The sequence below is a fragment of the Molossus molossus genome, unplaced genomic scaffold, assembly GCF_014108415.1.
Source record: "Molossus molossus isolate mMolMol1 unplaced genomic scaffold, mMolMol1.p scaffold_m16_p_20, whole genome shotgun sequence".
Lineage (NCBI taxonomy): Eukaryota > Metazoa > Chordata > Mammalia > Chiroptera > Molossidae > Molossus > Molossus molossus.
In genome coordinates this window covers 31,456,909-31,474,690 of record NW_023425356.1, presented here as the reverse complement: position 1 = coordinate 31,474,690, position 17,782 = coordinate 31,456,909, and the positions used below count along the sequence as shown (strand labels likewise).

Below are 17,782 nucleotides of genomic sequence, written 5' to 3'. Positions count from 1 at the left end.
ACAGCTCTGAGTCCCAGCAAGGGCGAGGCACCTGCCCGAGGCCCAGTGAGTCTGACTGAGCTGGAGCTGCAGAGAGAAGCCCAGGCAGAGGGAACAGGGACAGATGGAGTTAGGGAGAAGGCGCCTTCAGGGAAAGGTGGGTCCCTGGTCTAGTGGAAGAGTACAGAGTGTGCAGTGGGTGGTCAGACACGGGGCTGGAGAGAGAGGTGGGCAGGGCTGGGCACAAGGGCCATGGGCACCTTGCTAGGGGAGCACTGCCCCTTAGACATGACAGTGGGACAGTCAACAGGATGTCTCAAAGCCCTTTGCAGCTTGGGGGACACATTCTTTTGAGTATTCTGAGGGGTGGCGGAGGAAGAGGGGCGGGGAGGGGTAGAGTTTGGAAATGCCTAGAAATAAGACCATAAGACTGTAAATGGGCATTCACACCTAAAGAGGGACTGGGGAAGGGTGGTTTCCAGCAGGTTCCTAACCTATCGGATGTTTCATTTAAAAAAAATGTTTTCTTTATTGGTTTTAGAGAGAGGAAGGGAGAGGAAAGAGAGAGAGAAACATTGATGGGAGAGATACATCGATTGGCCACCTCCTCCATGCCCCCCCCCCCCCGGTGGAGATTGGGCCCACAACCTGGGCACGTGCCCTGACCAGGAATCGAACCAGCAACTTCTTCTTTTTTTTTTTTTATCCTCACCCGAGGATATTTTTCCATTTTTTGTACAGATAGAGTGGGAGGGAGAGAGAGGAAGGGAGAGAGAGAGAGAAACATCGACGTGAAAGGGACACATCGAGTGGCTGCCACCCGCACGACCAACCAGGGCTGGGGACAAACTGCAACCGAAGTACGTGCCCTTAGCGGGAACCGAACCCGGGTGTCCCGGACCGCAGGCCGATGCTCTAACTGCTGAGCCAAACTGGCCAGGGCCGAACCAGCAACTTCTTGGTGCATGGGTTGATGCTTAACCACTGAGCCATACATTCTGGGCTCAGATGTTTCATTTTGATGCTAATTCATTTCATTCACAAGTGTGCACTGAGCCTAAGGGTCCGAGTCACTTCCTGAGGCTTGCAAGACTGATGTTGCTGCAGGGGTTGAGAAGAGGGCAGGAGCGTGAAGGAGCAAAGCCCTGGGTGGCCGCTCACACCCTCTGGGACTATCACTGGGCATCTGGAAAAGCAGGAAGGGAGCCCATTTCAAAGCCATTATTGTTATTATCTCTGCAATTGACTTATCTATCCCTGAGCAGACTATTTCTTGAGGAGAGAGCACTATTGACTAATTTCTGAATTTCCAGTGTTTCATAGAATGGTTTTGGCTAAGGAGATCTTTAAAAAAAATGTCTGTTAAGCCCGGCCAATGTAGTTCAGTGGATTGAGCGTTGATCCATGGACTGAGAGGTCCTGGTTCGATTCCCGGTCAGGGCACATTCCCGGATTGTGGACTTGATCTATGTTTCTCTCTCATATCAATGTTTTGATCTCTCTCTCCCTTCCTCTCTCTCTAAACAAAAGCAGTAAAAACATATTTTAAAAAGAAATATGTTAAAAATGTTTTCCAGCTTTAGATAATGTTTGTTAAGTTCACAGTACTTTGTCTAACGCATATATCTGTTAGGATAAGGGGCATCAGAATTCTAAAACTCTGGTGGCAGTTTGGGAGGCTGGGTGGCTGCCCACAGATAGAGGGGTTTTGTGCACCCCCGCACCCCCATACAACCCTTTCTTCCGCCTGCTTCCACCTGGGGGACGGACATAACAGCCAACACCCACGTGGTTGGTACTTTCTGTGTGGCCAATAGATTCCTGGAGCTTTCCATGTGTCAACTCAGTCTCCACTAGTTCTATGATCACCTCAGTTTACAGAAGGGGAAACTGAGGCGCGTGGTCCCATAACTAGGAGCTGATGGAGCCGGGATTCAAGCCGAGGCCGGCTGGTGCTAGAGCTTTGCTCCTGGCCCAGCACTGCCTCCGCTGCTCCCCCATCCCAGCCCCTCCCCCCTCGGGTACCTGGAAGCTGGGCAGCCAATCCCATTGCCAGGTGCAGCACTTTCCTGGAAGTGCAGGTCTCAGGTGGCTGAGGGCAACCTTGCATCTGCCCAAGGCAGGAAACAGAAAGGCCAAGGTAATCTGGCCTCCAGACGACCTGGCCAGAGTGGGAAGATGGCTAGGCACCCAGGGATCCAGGGGGAGGGTGTGTGCAAACCCAGAAGCCCCATTTCTCTCAGTTTCTCTGGGAGCGCCTCTCACCTGCTGCCTCTTAGCAAAGTAGAGACCCAAGGAATATGGTCAGACAGGTGCAGATCTGCCGACTTCAAGCGGGCCTCCTCCTCCCAAACCTGGTAAGGCTTCCCAGTGGCAGTGCACGCCCCTGGACTTCCCACTAAGTGGTCTCCCAGCCTCGGCTTGAATGCTCCTAGGGACGAAGAGCTCACTGTCTCAGACGGCAGCAGATCCACTCTGAGTGACCCTGAGACCCAATGCTTTTTATCGTAAACGCTTTTTCCATGTTTACTAACCCAGCTACGTTTAAAGCTCTCTGGAGGTCATCTTCTTAAAGACTTACAAAAGCTTTTAGTTAGAATATGTTTAATACCTTCTTGCTAATTGAGATCATACCAAGGGTGAAGAAAGCAAGAACAGAAAAAGTATGATCCAGTTTTAACGCCAGGACTGGGACCCCAGGCGAAACTGGTGGAGAAAGGGGTGGGCATGTGCAGGGAGAGGTCAATGCTACCACGACTGAGCACTCGGGGCATGAACCCTCACTCCCCGTGGAGAAGGTGTCACTGTCTTCACTGTATTATTATTATTAACATGCCTTTATTGACTGTTTAGAGAGAGGAAGGTGAGAGAGAGAGAAACACAGATGTGAGGAAGAATGATTGGCTGCCCCCTGCATGCCCTGCACTGGGGATCAGGCCGCACCCCTGGCATGTGCCCTGACCAGGAATCGAACCGGGACCTCTCAGTCCATGATGCTCAATCCACTGAGCCACACCGGCCAGGCACTATCTTCATTTTAAAGAGGAGGAAACTGAGGCACAGAGAGGTTAAGTAACATGCCTGAGGCGACAAAGCAGCCGAGCTGGGGTTTAAACCCAGGTCCATGTATTCAGAGCCCTGGAGGTGTAACCCCCCCCCCCAGGAACTCAGAACCCAGCCAATGCCTCCCTTTGGGAAAACATGGATGGCATCCCGTTTTGGTGTGTCTGAAATCTTTTCAGAAACATTGGCAAATTCAATTTAAAAGAACGACAAATGGACAATTTCCTTTCTCCCAAGTAACTGAGACCTCAGGAGAGGAAGCAGAGACCACGTCCTAACTGAACCTGAGATCCTGCACGTAGGGTCTGAGCCAGAGTCGTGCTTGTGCTTCAGGTGCCGGAAGCACAGCCGGGCACGGAGTCCGCAGTCCTCAGATGTAGCGAGTGGACGCGGGAGGAGGAGCCCAGGAGGAGACGGGAAGAGGAGGAAGGGGCTGGAAGCTCCGACAGGGAAGACTGGGGAGCAGGGCCATGGATCTGCAACTCCGACTGAACCCCCGTGCCTGTGTTGACATCCTAGGAGATGGCCTAGGGTGCAGGAGAAGGAATGACGGCTGACACCAGAGAACCCTTCTGGGACTTGGCTGGGGGTGGACAGGGAGGGGAGGTTGCCGTCCTCCCCCTCAGGGAGGAGGCCGGGTGAGAACTGATCTCTGGGTGTCCGTGTTACTTGGGGCCACTCCAGGAAGAAGAAGGAAGAGCGGGGCAGAGAATGGGGTAACAGTGGGGGAGGGGGGGAGAGAGGTCGGAGGAGAGTTGGGGTGGGAAGGAGAGGAGAAAGGTTGACGAGCACGGAGGGCAGTGGCCAGCTGGCATCGGCGATTCCATCGGAGCTGCCCTCTGCCACTCATCCGGTCTGAGAGTCGGTACACTTTCACTGAAGCTGGGCACTGACCCTCAGAAAGGCCGCCGGCCGCTGCATGGAGCAGGAACCGGGGCCTCCAGTGCCCAACGCTGCCCTTTGAGTTGGTGGATGGTGGGATGGCCCAGCGGGTCTAGAGGAGGGCGCTGGGTGATGCCAGGGGAGTGGGGGCACAGTGACTTTTGGTCACCCTTCCAGTGCATACTGGCTGTGTGTCAGCCATGCTTGTGGAGGGTGAGGGTGCTGTTCCCAGTCCCCAGGAATCCAGCCAACAGGTGAGGTGGGGCCTCCTTTGCCAGCTGTTCACACCTACCCCGAGGAAGGTGTTCTAGGAGGGGAGCACGGCACTGCTCAGGTAGGCAGACCTGGGTTTGAATTCTAACAAGGCCCCTCACTCTGTGTGGCCAGGCAAGGTACCTCACTCCAGAGCCTCAGCCCCTCACCCGGGAAATGGGATCTCCCAGCACAACGTGGGCCGAGGTGCCTCCCTCCTTCCTTCGCTCCTGGCCAGAGCCCTCCAGTACCTGTAGGGCTGGGAGGATGTCCTTCTCCCCTGCCCCCCAGCACCATCCTCACGGGGGCTGACATGGCCTGTCCGCCTCTGAGCCTTGAAAACAGAGGCCAGCCCTGGCCGGTTTGGCTCAGCAGTTAGAGCGTCGGCCTGCGGTCCGGAGAGACCCGGGTTCGGTTCCCGCTAAGGGCACGTACCTCGGTTGCAGTTTGTCCCCTGCCCTGGTTGGTCGTGTGGGTGGCAGCCACTCGATGTGTCCCTTCACGTCGATGTTTCTCTCTCTCCCTTCCTCTCTCTCCCTCACTCTCTATCTGTACAAAAAATGGAAAAATATCCTCGGGTGAGGATAAAAAAAAAAAAAGAAAACAGAGGCCAGTGGCTTCCCGTCTCAGAAAGAAATCTAGAGCCTCTCCTGTGCTCCACGAGACCCCACCTGCGTGGTCCCCAGCCCTGGCTACCATGAGACTCATCTAGGGAGCTTTTAAAACTACTGATGCCGGGTCCTACTGCCAGAGAGGCTGAGCGAAGGGATGAGCTGGAGTCAGGCATCGGGGCTTCCTGGACGCTCCTGGTGGACCTCAGGTGCCGAACCACCGCCCCGTGGGAGGTGGGAGCCAGCACCCGCCTCTGCCCGCCTCTGTGCTGGGCTACATGTCTCCTTGTCTTCAGGCATGCTCCCTCCAGGGCCTTCGCTGGAATCCTCTGTCCTTGGGGGCACATGCCCCACTCCCCCCCGATCTCATCGGAGAAGCCCCTTAGACCCCGGGCCACCACAGCTCCCTGACCCTGCTTGATTCTGCTTCATCACACTTGACCCCTCGCTGGGCCACCTGTGCATTTGAGTGTCTAAGTCTATGAGAGTGAGGACAGGATGGTCTGTCCCCTGCCCTGTCCTCGGTGCCCAGCACGGTGCCTACGCAGCGAGGGTGCTTGATAGAAATCTGCTACGAGAAAGGCCCTCTGCCAGCAGGGCTGGGATTCTGGAGGGCGAGGGTGGCCGTGCATCTGTGTCCTGCCACCAGCATGGGGCCTGGCTGCGACCGAGTCACGGTGCTGGTCTGGAGAAGAGGGGCTCATGGGATGCTGTGGAGTGGAGACTGGAAGCAGGGGTCTCAGCAAAGGAGGGCCAAAGGGGCCGAGCTGCTTCAAGGCGGAAGGAAAGGAGGCCTAGCAACAGTGTCCGACACTTGGCTGGCCCCGGGGGCCCAGCAGGACGAAGGAAATGGTGGCCTCTCGGGTACCATCCCTGATCACAGGGCCCAGATCAGACCGTGGAACAGGGTGGCTGGGACCCCACAGCAAGGGAAAGGCGAGGCAGGGAGAGCCAGCCCGGGGCCCATCTTTGAGGAACCTGAGGTGGGGCAGGGCCTGGCACATGATCTGGGCACCGTTGCTGTTGCAAAGGGGACCTTCTGCCAGGCATTGCAGGGCTCCTGCCCGTGGACACGTGAAAGGAAAAACCAGCTGGGGCCCTGGGCCAGGAGCAGATGGCAGGAGTGAGGCGGAGGGGAGGTGACTGGCTGAAGGGTGCTTCAGCCCCGGACACCAGTAGCCTGTGAGCGCCACCAGGAGGCAGGACACAGAGGGCTCCGGGCCACAGGCCCTGTGTGGGGAGTCTGGTCACTGGAGAGCCCGGGGGCAGCCCAAGCAATTCTCCTGTCCCGGCAGGTCATCACCAGCCACTCAGCCCTCCAGCTCCCTTCTCAGAACCCACCATTTCTCCACTGAAAGCTTTTGAACACTGACAACGCGACAGTGTGAGCCGGCCCAGCGGAGCCCCCAGGCTGCTAGGGCAGCTCAGAGTGCTTCTGAAGTCCCCAACATGAGCCGTCACAGAAGGCCTGAAGCCGTGGCACCAAGATCGGGTGCACCCCAGGAAGACTCTTAATGTCTGCCCAGAGTCCTTCCCCTTTGTTTCCCTGGGGCTCCACACTGTCTCCACTTTCCCCTCCTCAACTCCCATCCCTCCTTAAAGATCAAGGGCTGGGGTGGCAGACAGACCCGGGATTACAATGTGCTATGTGACCCCGGACAAGTCTTTTCACCCTGGGAACCTCAGTGTTCTTACCTGCAAAGTGGGGGTAAGTGGACTGTGTGAGGACCAAAGAGATGCTTCCACAGAGACTGGTCCATAGTAGGGAGCTTAATAAACATTCGGCCCCATCTCCTCCCAAACTCAGCTTAAAAGGCCCAACTCCGGTTCCCACCAGTGGGTTTCCGGGCCCCTGACCTCACACGAAGCAAACTTTCCTACAGTTTGATGACCAGCTGGCTCCAAAAGGGGAGGAGGTCCAGGCTGCTGGACAGGCAGGCCGAGAATCGGGCCCTGGTCCACTCCTTCCTTCTGGGGCCTTGGGGACATCACTCCACCTCCATATCGGCCTCCTCCTCTGGAAAATAGCTGCCCCTCAAGCACAGCAGTGAATTGGAAAGTTCGTATGGCCAGACATGAGTCCACAGGACGGGGGGCGGGGAGGGGGGGTCAGCAGGTGTGGTTCAGGGCCTCACGTTCTCTCAGAGGCCCTGGGAGAACACATCTAGACACAGGATCAGAACAGAGCAGGATGCTGGGACCTTTGGAAGACGTGTGTGAAAGAGGTTGTACCCAGACCCAAGGTAAGAGGCAGCCTGGGCGGCAGGAGGTGGAGCCAAGGTATATAGGAATTACTGCTGGGCCAGAATTACTGTGAGGTCTGTGCTCTAGTTTTGCTTCCTTGGTCTTGGCCATCCCCCATGTCAACCTCTTGAATCTTCCTCCCTCCCAAGAAGTCAGGGAGCCATTTGGTTGGGGGAGCACCAGGGTTGGCTACAGCAGCCAGAACGGCAGAGCCCCCGTCATCCCTGGGACTCCCTCTTCGCTCCCCTGGCTGGGCCGACCCCTCAGGCACTGACCTGGTCCAACCCCTCAGGCACTGACCTGGTCCAAGACTGGACTCAGGCCTCCGCTGCGCCACCCACAACACCCAGCATTGCCCTCTGGCCCTAAACACAGCAGTACCCAGAATACAGCAGGAGGGTGGAGGGCAGCCCCCCTGCAGCCCAGGTGGGTTCAGAGACACATACAAATCAAGCTCTCTCTCCACTTTATATATATACATACACGCACACACACACACAAGCCCACCCGCACTCCTGAGACCCAGAGAAGGCCTCTATCTTTGGCATCAATCTGTCAAATTCAGCGTTTCTGCATGAGCCTGCTGGCTCCTTTCTGTACATGAATTAAATATGTCATCTGTCTTTGTGCTGAGTCCCAGGACATTCACAGTACCGGGGGGTAGGAGTGGAGGGACCCTGGAGGGAGCCCCCAGCTCGCTCCTCAGGCTGAGGGGTGGCAATGGACCGGAACTGGTATAGAAGGGCTGGGCATGGGCTGGTATAGAAAGGTTGGGCCTGACCTCCCCTTGGCTTGCTATTCAAGATTCAGCCAAGTGTTGAGGTGCCCTTGGGGGTACAACAGGCATGCTCCGAAGGGGTGCCTTCTTCAGGGGCCAAGGCCCCTCATTGCCAGCCCCCTGGGGCGGGCTCTCAGGATCAAAGCCTGGCCTGTCCCATCCGCCTTCCTCTACCTCAGACCGTGGTATGTACACTCCCCTTCTCACCGTCACCCTTGGGGGAGGTGCTGCCAGGATCGGGTGGGGCAAGGACAGGGCCACAGGGGCCGGGAAGGAGGGGCCAGGGAGGCTGTGTCAGCCCCAAGGAGCCAAGGCCAGCCTGACACCAGTGTGGGTGACCCTGCATATCTGGGGGTTGTCCTCAGGATCCTGGCTCAGGGCTGGCTTCTCCGCACTCAGATGTGATAAGCAGGGGCTGCTCTCGAGAAAGGGTGGACAGCAGGAGCGGGGGTCAGAGCCCAAGGGCAGTGGGTCCGCTCCACCTGCCAGCTCACGGCAGCCCCACTCAGACCAGGGAGATGGCGGGGCAGCAGAGGCACAGGAGTGCAGCTGGCGGTACCAGCCCATCTCCGGACTCGGGCATCCAGCAGCAGGGGGCCTCTGGCAAGGAGGGGCGCGCGGGAACAGGTGGGGCGATGGTTGAAAGTGAGGACAGGGCTACGATTTCCCTGTTGCTCTGGGGACACCCGCCCCTCAGATGGGGGGTGGGCTTTGGCACACACACTGGCACCCGGGATTCCAGGGTCCCGGAAAAGGTGCCACGTCTCTTCCTGCCCTCAGAGGGGAGAAGGTGAAAGAGGGGCCCACGGGGACACCGAACTGGTGAGACAGGCGGCCCCTGGGCGGCAGGGTGGTGCCTGTGCCAGGGCACAGCGCTCAACACGGCAGCTGGAGTCTCCTGTTCCTGTGGGTCCCATGCTGGTGCCCGAGGACTCAGGGATGGGAGAGCATCCCAGGTCCCTCCGTGCCCCTCACCTCCTCCCAGGGCAGGTGATGGAGGGTGGTGTCCAGGCCAAGGTCACCGGGGAGGCATGTGGGAAGCAGAGTCAGGACCCGGCTGTGGCCAGCAGGGCTGCAAGAGGTCCCCTGGGCCGACCTTGCCCTCGTTCCTCAGTCCTCCGAGGGCTGCATGAGCCCAGCCTGCTGGCAGTTGAGCTGCGACCTCTCATCCCTCCGGCCACAGGAGGGTGGGTGCAACTCAGAAGATGCTCTGTCGCCGGCTCTTCCCTCGTCCTGGAGAAAAGAGGGCAAGATGGGACTGCAGGGCGGAGGCTGGAGGGAAGGGCGTGCTCAGAACTGGGAACAGAGCGAGCCGGCATTTGGGAGCCGGTCAGTCCTGGGTTCCAGTCCTCTCTCTGCTGCTTAGGAGTTGCATGCAATTGTGACTGAGCCTCTTCACAGCCTGTGCGGTTGGCTGGGCAGCATGGATAGTATCGACTTCACGGTGTTTTAAGGATTAAATGACATAATGCCTGGAAAGTGCCTGTTGCTTCCAAGGCCATCAGCTGTTTTTGATACAAAGTAGTTCTCCAGGGTGCAGGCTAGAGAGCTCAGAGGCACAGAGAGAACGCCCCTTTGAGAGCACGTTCCTTTGTCAGGGCTCTGTCAGATGGGCCCAGTTCCGCCTGGGGTGGGGGTGGAGGAGGGAGGACTAGCGGAGGAAGCTTGGGCCAGAGACAGAGAAACCACGGGCCCCCTGTAGGGAGGCCAATGTCAAGGTCGCCATGCTGACTTCTCATCACCAAAGGGGATGATGGGCCCCATCTCTGTTGCTCGAGGGGGAGGAGCAGTCTGTCCTGATCTCCTCTAACGAGGGGAGGTGGGGAGGCATGAGCGCCTACCTGGCTGCTGAAAGGCCAGGCCCCGGTAGCCTGGGTCCTTCTGCAGGTGGATCTCCTTCAGGGAGAAGATGGAGGCCGCTGGATGAGAGAGAGGACCAGGAGAGAACTGAGTGGAGCTGGCTCTGCACTGCCAGGCTGCGGCCCCCACCCCCACTGAGTACACGGAGCTGGGAGCACCCCCTCGCTGGGGAACCCCTTCGGTTAGGACTGGCCCAGGGGCACCAAACTGGGCCTTTCAGACAGAGTCTCCGATTCAGTGGCCCTTTCCTCACAAATGAGAACCGCGGAAGGGAAGCCGGGTGCCCAAGGCTGCTCAGCTGGATGGAGGGCCTCTGGCCTTTTTGTCACGGCTCTTCCGCCCACACCTGCTGCCCCCTTCCCTGGTCTGGGGTGGCCCGGCTCCCTCTCCCCACCCCGCCCTGACACTCACTGTCTTCGAGCTGGTGCACCTGCTCTCCCAGAGACCGGAAGTAGGGGTGGTTCAGGGCTGCCTCTGCTGATATGCGACTCTTCGATTCATACTGAAAAGCACAGGAGTCTCCTGGGTCCTGGCTGGGGGGCTGCAAGGACCCCTCTGGGAAGTGCTAGTCCTGTCCTAAGTTAGATGGCCACAATGGGAGGGGCCCGAGTCTAAACTGAGAAGCCTGGGGGTCAACTGCCAGCCCCATCTCCAACCCAATCCAAGGCCGTCTCAGGGCTCAGTCTCTACCAGGAGAACCCCAAAATAGGACTTCAGGAGAGTGGTCTCCTCTTGGGACAGAAACGCAGCCAGAGCAACCACGATCCTGACATTCATAACAGTAATATCAATATGTAACACCCACAAGTATCCTCTATCGTGTGCTTACTTCAAGACGGGCACCTATTGTTCCACAATCTCAAGTTAGCCTCATGCCATCTTATAAAATACGAATGATCAGTCCCACTTCGCCGGTGAGAAAACTGAAGCACAGAAAATTCTGTCATTTGCCCAAGCTACATAGCTAGTGAATTTCAGTTTGAGTTCTGAGCGCACCCACTCCAAGCCAGTGGGGAAGCTGGTGCCCCTCTTGGGGCTGGGTGGGGTCGGGGTGGACAGTAGCAGAGGAAGGGACAGTGCAGACTTATAAGCACGTGAGCACAGAGGCAGGTGGAAGGCTGGGGTGGGGTCTTGGGGCTTCAGCTGCCTTTGGCTGCCTGTTCCCGGCACCAGCTGAGGGCACACTTACCAGGAGAAGGCTGGTCAGGAGGTTGATGCCATCAGAGTCCAACCTGCAGGAGGAAGGAGCTGCACAGGCCTGGCCTGGGCGGGTTGGGGAGGGTGGGGTGTGTGGCCACCTCCAGGGGGGCCAGCCAGGACCACAAGCAAGAGAGGAGGTGTGGGGAGGCGGGGCTACCTGGGGGCTTGGCTGATGAGCGGCTGGGGGAGGTACCGGGGGAAGTTGTAGGCGCGGAACTCAGACAGGGCCATCACTCCGGGCCACGTCTCTTCTGTAGGGGTCCCTGTGGAGACAAAAGGGGATGAGGAGGGCATAGTGAGGAGCCAGGACTCAGGGCGACGTGGAGTAGTGCAATGTAGGGGTGAGAGCGGAAAATGGCCAAGGCCACAGGGGGCTTCGCCCTGCTGAGCAGGCGCAGCCGCCCTTCCCAGTCCCTTTCTACGCTCGGGCTGGACAGAGTTCTGACGCCCCCTGGTGGTCGTGTTGGGGGAGCGCAGGAGACTGACCGAGGAGTCGAAAGATGAGGTGCAGCTCCTCCTTGACCGTGGAGCCGGGGAAGAGGGGCCTCCCTGTGGCCATCTCGTAGTGAATGCAGCCCACGCCCCTGCGGGGAGCAATGGGCAGGGGCGCATCAGGCTGGGCCTGCTCGCGCCCACCCTTCCGAGGGCTGCCCCATAGTGACTCAGATATGTCCTGGCGTTTGGGGGGGTGGCCCAGGACAATAGAAGCTCCTAGCACAGCACAGCCCCCCACTACAGCCCCTCTCTGGGCCGGGGACGCTCGGACTTCTCCCCTTTCACTCTGTAGGGTTTGAGTCTGCAGGGCCAGCACCCACGTGGCAGGTCTTTAAGCAATGAGGTCTCAAAGCTTTCCCCCACTGGAAGAGAGAAGGCATAAATCCATTCTCCTGAAGAACCCCAGGGCACAGGGTGCAATGGCCATTCATTGGAAACCTGTGTTTTCGTTTTCAAATTCATACTACAACAAATAATATCCATGTTAATTTTTTATATAATATATTCTTTCCAAATTTTCAGTAGAACCGATGCGTGGGAAGAATCCTCTTCACTGTGGGGGCCCTCCTGTCCCCTGGTAAGCCCCTGGGGACCCCTGGGGGAATTTTCAGAAGTATGGCTTGGAGGGTCTGTTTACAGCCAAGAAAGCCCAGTGTGGTTCAGACTTCATCCTTTAACATCCAGGCCAACAGGATGCCCCCTGGCTTCCAATCAAAGGAGGCTGGGCAGTTCTTCATAGACGAGGTTGGGGCAGCAAAAGGGGGTCCGGAAGTGTGGAAGGTCCTCCCGCCCCAGATCCCCTGACACTCACTCACCACATATCAATGGGGGTGGAGTACTCTGTGGACCCCAGCAGCACATCGGGGGGCCTGTACCACAGGGTCACCACCTCATTGGAGTAGGTCTTCGTGGGCACTGACTTGGCCCGGGCCAATCCTAGGGACAGACATGTCACTGAACCTCTCCCGCCATGACATCTGCATTCTGAGGAGATGGTCAGACCCCACCCAGCCTCAGTCCTCACCAAAGTCAGCCAGCTTCAGCTCCCCCCTCTCATTGATGAGCAGGTTCTGGGGCTTCAGGTCCCGGTGCAGAATCTTGCGGCGGTGGCAGTAGGCGAGGCCCCGGAGCAGCTGGAACATGAAGATCTGGGGCGGGAGGGAAGAGAACGGGGAGCAGTGAGGTGGGAACATGTGCCACCTGGGAGACCCTGTGCCTCTGCCCCATGGCTGGGACGGGGACAGGGACTGGGCAGGGCTGAGGTACCTGGAGAGCTACTGGCTCTTCTGCCCACACTGCAGCCCATCCACCCCAGGGAACCCCATCAGGAGGGGACAACAGGTATGCAGAGGAGGCAGGAGGATGGGGGGCCAGACAGTTCTCTAGCCTGGGAGCTGAGGGGCACAACGGGCCATGAAGCCCACCATGTGGGGATGTAGGCGCTTGATTCTCTGACAAACACCAGAGGAGGTCATTCATCCCTCTGAGCTTCCCCAGAAGCCTCCTTTGATCCTGGCAGGTAACTCATGCTTCCGTCTGACAGATGGAAAAACTGGTGCTCAGAATTGGCGGGGGGGGGGGGGGGGGGCGTGGTGGTAGTGGTGGTTATATTAACAGCTAGATGGTGGCAAGGCGCTCTATGCGGTGGAGCAAGGCGCTCAGCCCCCTTCCTTCCGCCCTACATCTGAAGGTGTGAGCACCTGCAGCAGCCAGCGCCCTGGTGGTGAGAGTGAGTTCCCATACTGGGCTTGAGAACAGGTGGGGGCCTGCGTGCGGGGTCCCTGCCGCAGAGCCTCTCACCTTGACATTGTGCATGCTCATGAGGTTTCCACAGTGGTCCAGATACTGCTTCAGGTCACTGTCCTGGAACACAGAGCTGGCTCAGCCCCACCCTGTCCCAACCCATGGCTGGGAGCCCCTACTTGGGTAGGGCCCAAGCCCAGGAGTGGGATAGGTTCCTGGCTCCAAGCTGCCCCTAGGCCTGGGCCTTGGCCCACTCCTGCCTGGGAACATCGAGAACCTGATTCTAGAACAAGGCCTGGGACCCCTCCCTGCCCCCACCACCATGGGAAGAAGCTCTCAACTCACCAGGTATTCAAACACTAGGGTGAGAGACCGCTCCGTATGAATGAGGTCATGCAGGGTGACAATATTGGCGTGCTTCAGGTTCTTCAGTAGAGACACTGTGGGGAGACAGGCCCACCTGGGTCCCTGGGCCCCACATGCCCTCACACCCTCTCTTCCTAAGATCAACCCCCGGAGTCCCCACTCCTGCAATAACCCTCCACACCCAGGCTCCCACCAGGGCTCTGGTCAATGAGCCACTCCTCCCAAGAGCCCTCAGGAGTTCAGGACCCTAGGATGCTGTACCCTCTCGGATGGCAGTGCAGGGGGCCCCCTCCTCATGCTCCAGCCGGATCTCCTTCAAGGCCACGAGGTTTTCCGTCAGTTTGCTGCGCCCTTTGAAGACTGTGGCATAGGTGCCCTGGAGGAATAAAAACCCCACTAGCCCCAGCAACACTCAGGTCCTGCTCTCCTTTGTCCAGTGCCCCCCTCTTTGTGCCTCTGTTGGGGCTGTGACTTTGGTTGGAGTGTCCTTCCCCCCCTTTTCCCTTCGTGTCTCTGTGAAGCTGTCCCTAGCTCCTCCCAGTCAGAGGGCACTGTCCTTCCCCTGGCTCCCAGCAGGCCAGGCGCCCCTCTATCACAACGCCAGATTCTTCTTCCTGAGATCGATGCATATGTGTAGGTCTCTGGGTTTCTGCAGGGAAAGGGCCATCTTGCTCCTCTCTGTAAACCGTCACCCACCCCCAGCCTCGAACAGAAAGCCTGGTGCAAGGATAACAGAAATAGCTGATGTACGTAACTGCAAGCCAGGCACTGTCTAAGTGCTGTACAAAAGCTTATTATAGTAACCTCTTCAGTCCTCACAACAGCGCTGAGGTAGAACAGTTACGATCTCCATCTGACAGGAGAACCTGGGGCACAGAGAGATCACATCCCGCGCCCAAGGCCACAGAGCTAGTACATGCTCAAGTGGGGATTCAAATTCAGACAAGAAACACTTGCATGAATAAAGATACTGGATCCTCCCCAGAGCCTATGGGCAACTCCATCCTCACGGCCGCCTTCAGCACCTGGCTCACCTCAGACCTGCCAGAGGCTGAGGCTGACTGCCCAGCCAGGATGGTGTGCGTCCCTGGGGCAGGTGCAGTGAGGGGGCAGGGCAGGGAGGGGGCAGGGCAGGGAGGGCTGGGGAAGACCCTGTCCCTCCTAACCTTCCTGCCTGGCTTCCCTGAGAAGACCAAACTCAGCCTCTTACCTCCCCCAGTTTGTCCAGTTTCACATATGTTTCCAGTTTCCCAAAGCCGATATCTGACTGAGAGGAAGAGACACAGGGTCCTGTGAGCGTGAAGGCCCAGCACCCCGAGACTACACCTCCCCGGCTCCAGCTTCCAGGAGGAAGGGTGATGCGACCCCTCAGGCAGAGAGAACACAGGCTAGCAGCAGTGAGGACAGCCACAAACCCTCTCTCCCTGTGACGAAGGAAGACGACTTTGGAAGGGTGAGCTCCCTCCTCCTCTGGCAGTGGAGGGCGTGGAGCCCCGGGCTGTAGCATCTGGGATCGCCTCAGCACCCCTTCATTACCTGTCTGTCTTGCTCAGACTACTGGCCCCAGGAACTGTGTCTTTTTCTCCACTGTACCTCAAATGTCCAGTTTAGAACCCACCACCCCAATAGCCTCTCTCATCAGCATACTTCCTCTAGCTCAGGACACCCAACCCTTAACAATACAGATTCCTGGGCCCCACCACCCCGAGTCTGATTCTATGGATATCTAGAGTGGGAACCAGAGTCTGTGTTTTGGAAGATGCTCCCAAGGAAATCCGATAGGCACCCAGGACTGGACGCATGTATCAGCTGGTCTATTGATCTCACCATAGTGGAGACCCTGGGACCCAGAGGAGGCTTAGGGCTCAGCGTCAGCCGGGGTGGGACCCATCTATGGAGTGAATGTTGACCAAGGACATGAGACTATATGAATCTGCTACGACCAACAGGTGGCGCCAGAGGCCTAGGAACGTCCCTGGAAACTGCTGCATGCCTCAGCCGGAACAGGCCAAACAGCACTGATGTGTATGCGACCATGTTTGGGAGATGGTCCACCCTGGTTGTCTCTGACCCTCTTGGGACTCACCAAGGATGCTCGGCGGGACATGCGGCTGAGCGGTTTGGGCAGGTCTGGGCTCTCCAGCTGCAGTTTCTGCAGGAATTCCTGGGGCAGGCGGATGTCCATGGGCAGAGAGAGCCTCTTACTGATGTCCTGCAGTGGCCAGGATGAGACACGGACACCAGTGTTTGCTCCAGGGTAGCTGGTGCTGTGAGACCCTTGCCTCTCACCCTGGGCCGGCTTTCTCTGTAGAGCAGCTCCAGCAGGGCTGAACATGGGCTGTGACCCCAGGCTCATTCAGTGATGTACTCAGGGACATACATGAACAGCCAGGGCTTGGCTGCTATGTGACCTGTGAAAGCCCCTTCCCCGCCCTGGGCCAGGATCACAATCGTTAAACTGCAGACACTACAATCCTATAAGCATATTTTTCATATACGTGGGTACGTGTATATGCGTCATAAGAACAACAGTTGAGTTGTCTAGCCCTTGCTATGTACCAGGAATGTTCCAAGCACTTGGCATATATGAACTCATCTAATCTTCACGATGACCATTTTAACACAAGGCGACTGCTATACAGAGGTTGAGGAACTTGCTCAAGGTCACAGAGCTAATCAATGGCACAGCTGGACCTTGAACCCATGAAGACTGGCTGCAAGGTCACCAGCCTCCTGGGCACAGAGTGGTGGCTGTATCGTGTGAGGTCCCCGGGACGCGCCCAGAGCCCCTTACCTCCACGGAGAAGCGGCGCTGGTTCTGCCGCCGGTGCTGCATGCCAGGGGACGGTGGCCTGGGCTCCTCCCCACTGCCTGTGGGGGAGGAGGTGCTGGACTCGGGCTGGGGGTCTCTGCCAAGAGGACCAAGCTGCAAGTCTGAGAGGGAGAGGCATCAGCTCCCCTCCCTGCCTCTCTGCCCCAGAGGGAGGGAAGGAAGTCTCGTCCTCCCTCTGCCCTCCCCCAAGGCCAGCAGCCGGTGTGGGTAGAGGGCAAGCAGGGCTTCAGGGCAATGCCAAGCGGGCACGCGCAGACCCTCACCCTCATTGTGCCAGCTGTGGAGCTGGCTGTAGTGCTCTGTGAACTCCGTCAAGGACTCCTCGATGGTCTCGGTGCGGGGCACAGACAGGGAGAAGCGGCGTTTAAAGTTCTTCATCTTGTTCATGATCCGCAGGGACCAACAGCAGGGCCTGAGAGGGGACAAGCGAGAAGAGCAGCCATGAGAACAAGGCAACAGGGGCCCGTCGCCACCAGAAGGGACTCCGGGGTCTTGGTCTTCGTCTTCCCATCAGGCTCTGCAGCCCTTCGCTCGGGAGCCAGGGCTGAGTCTTCTCCACCAAGCTGGGGCTCCCGGCCCTCTCCCTCCCCGGGAATTCCCCAGGATTCCCTGCCCTGGGGGAATAGTCACAATCTACATCAGTCAGAACCATAAAGCAGTGCTCCTAACATCGGCATGATATGCCAAGGGGATCCTGGAGGCCTCCCCAGGGCCAGAAGGTAACTTTTTTTTTATTTTTTATCCTCACCCGAGGATATTTTTCCATTTTTTGTACAGATAGAGTGGGAGGGAGAGAGAGGAAGGGAGAGAGAGAGAGAAACATCGACGTGAAGGGACACCTCGAGTGGCTGCCACCCGCACGACCAACCAGGGCCGGGGACAAACTGCAACCGAGGTACGTGCCCTTAGCAGGAACCGAACCCGGGTCTCTCCAGACCGCAGGCAGACGCTCTAACCGCTGAGCCAAACTGGCCAGGGCCAGGTAACCTTTTAAATGCCAGGGGTCTAGGGAGTCTGGAAGGAAGGCTGTGTGGCAGATAGGGCACCAGAACCCGGTGGTCCTCGAGCCAGCAGTTCTTGACCAACTTGTATGTGAGCACTTGAACGTCGGCAGCCAGTAAGCCTCATTGATTGATGCCTGTAAGCTAAGTATCAGCCTGGCTTACACCCTCGTGACAGAGTCTGGTCCAAACTCCACTCATCTTAATACCAACACCTGGAGGTCCCTCTCTGGCTCATCCTGGGTCCCCAGGAGACAGGGAAAAAGAGCAAAAAAATGAGGGATGAGGTGTGTGCATCTGAGCTGGCCCAGCCCCTCTCCCCAGCTGAAAAGTGGGAGGTCAGGAGCAGCTGAAGGTCTCAGGGGAAACACAGAAGTGGGTTGGAAACAGAGAGGTCCCTGAGGAGCCCCAAGCAGGAAGGGCGTCCACTGCAGGGAGCATAGCAGGGGAGGGGAAGGCCACTTACCCAGCCAGA

The 17,782-nt window shown here is 57.9% G+C and overlaps 1 protein-coding gene across 1 annotated transcript; it reads right to left on the bottom strand.

The window, feature by feature from the left end:
* Positions 1-8,889: 8,889 nt before the first annotated feature.
* On the bottom strand, positions 8,890-16,700 carry CDK18 (cyclin dependent kinase 18). The gene is made up of 15 exons (XM_036272687.1): positions 16,570-16,700; positions 16,268-16,407; positions 15,560-15,685; positions 14,684-14,740; positions 13,735-13,849; positions 13,453-13,547; positions 13,165-13,227; positions 12,389-12,512; positions 12,180-12,300; positions 11,356-11,453; positions 11,027-11,132; positions 10,859-10,901; positions 10,081-10,171; positions 9,651-9,728; positions 8,890-9,042 (listed from the first exon to the last, which is right to left on the bottom strand). Exons 1-15 carry the CDS (start codon positions 16,691-16,693, stop codon positions 9,008-9,010), a joined length of 1,416 nt encoding a protein of 471 aa, XP_036128580.1. The 5' UTR covers positions 16,694-16,700; the 3' UTR covers positions 8,890-9,007.
* Between the last annotated feature and the right edge of the window lie 1,082 nt (positions 16,701-17,782).

Bases quoted from the DNA above. Each gene is read 5' to 3' on its own strand.
- CDK18 (XM_036272687.1), bottom strand. From the start codon at position 16,693: ATGAACAAGATGAAGAACTTTAAACGCCGCTTCTCCCTGTCTGTGCCC. The intron at 12,301-12,388 runs GTGAGGACTGAG...GTCTGTCCCTAG, and splicing joins GCTGAAGCTGGCTGACTTTG to GATTGGCCCGGGCCAAGTCA. The intron at 11,454-12,179 runs GTGAGTGAGTGT...TGCTCCCCGCAG, and splicing joins TCCACCCCCATTGATATGTG to GGGCGTGGGCTGCATTCACT.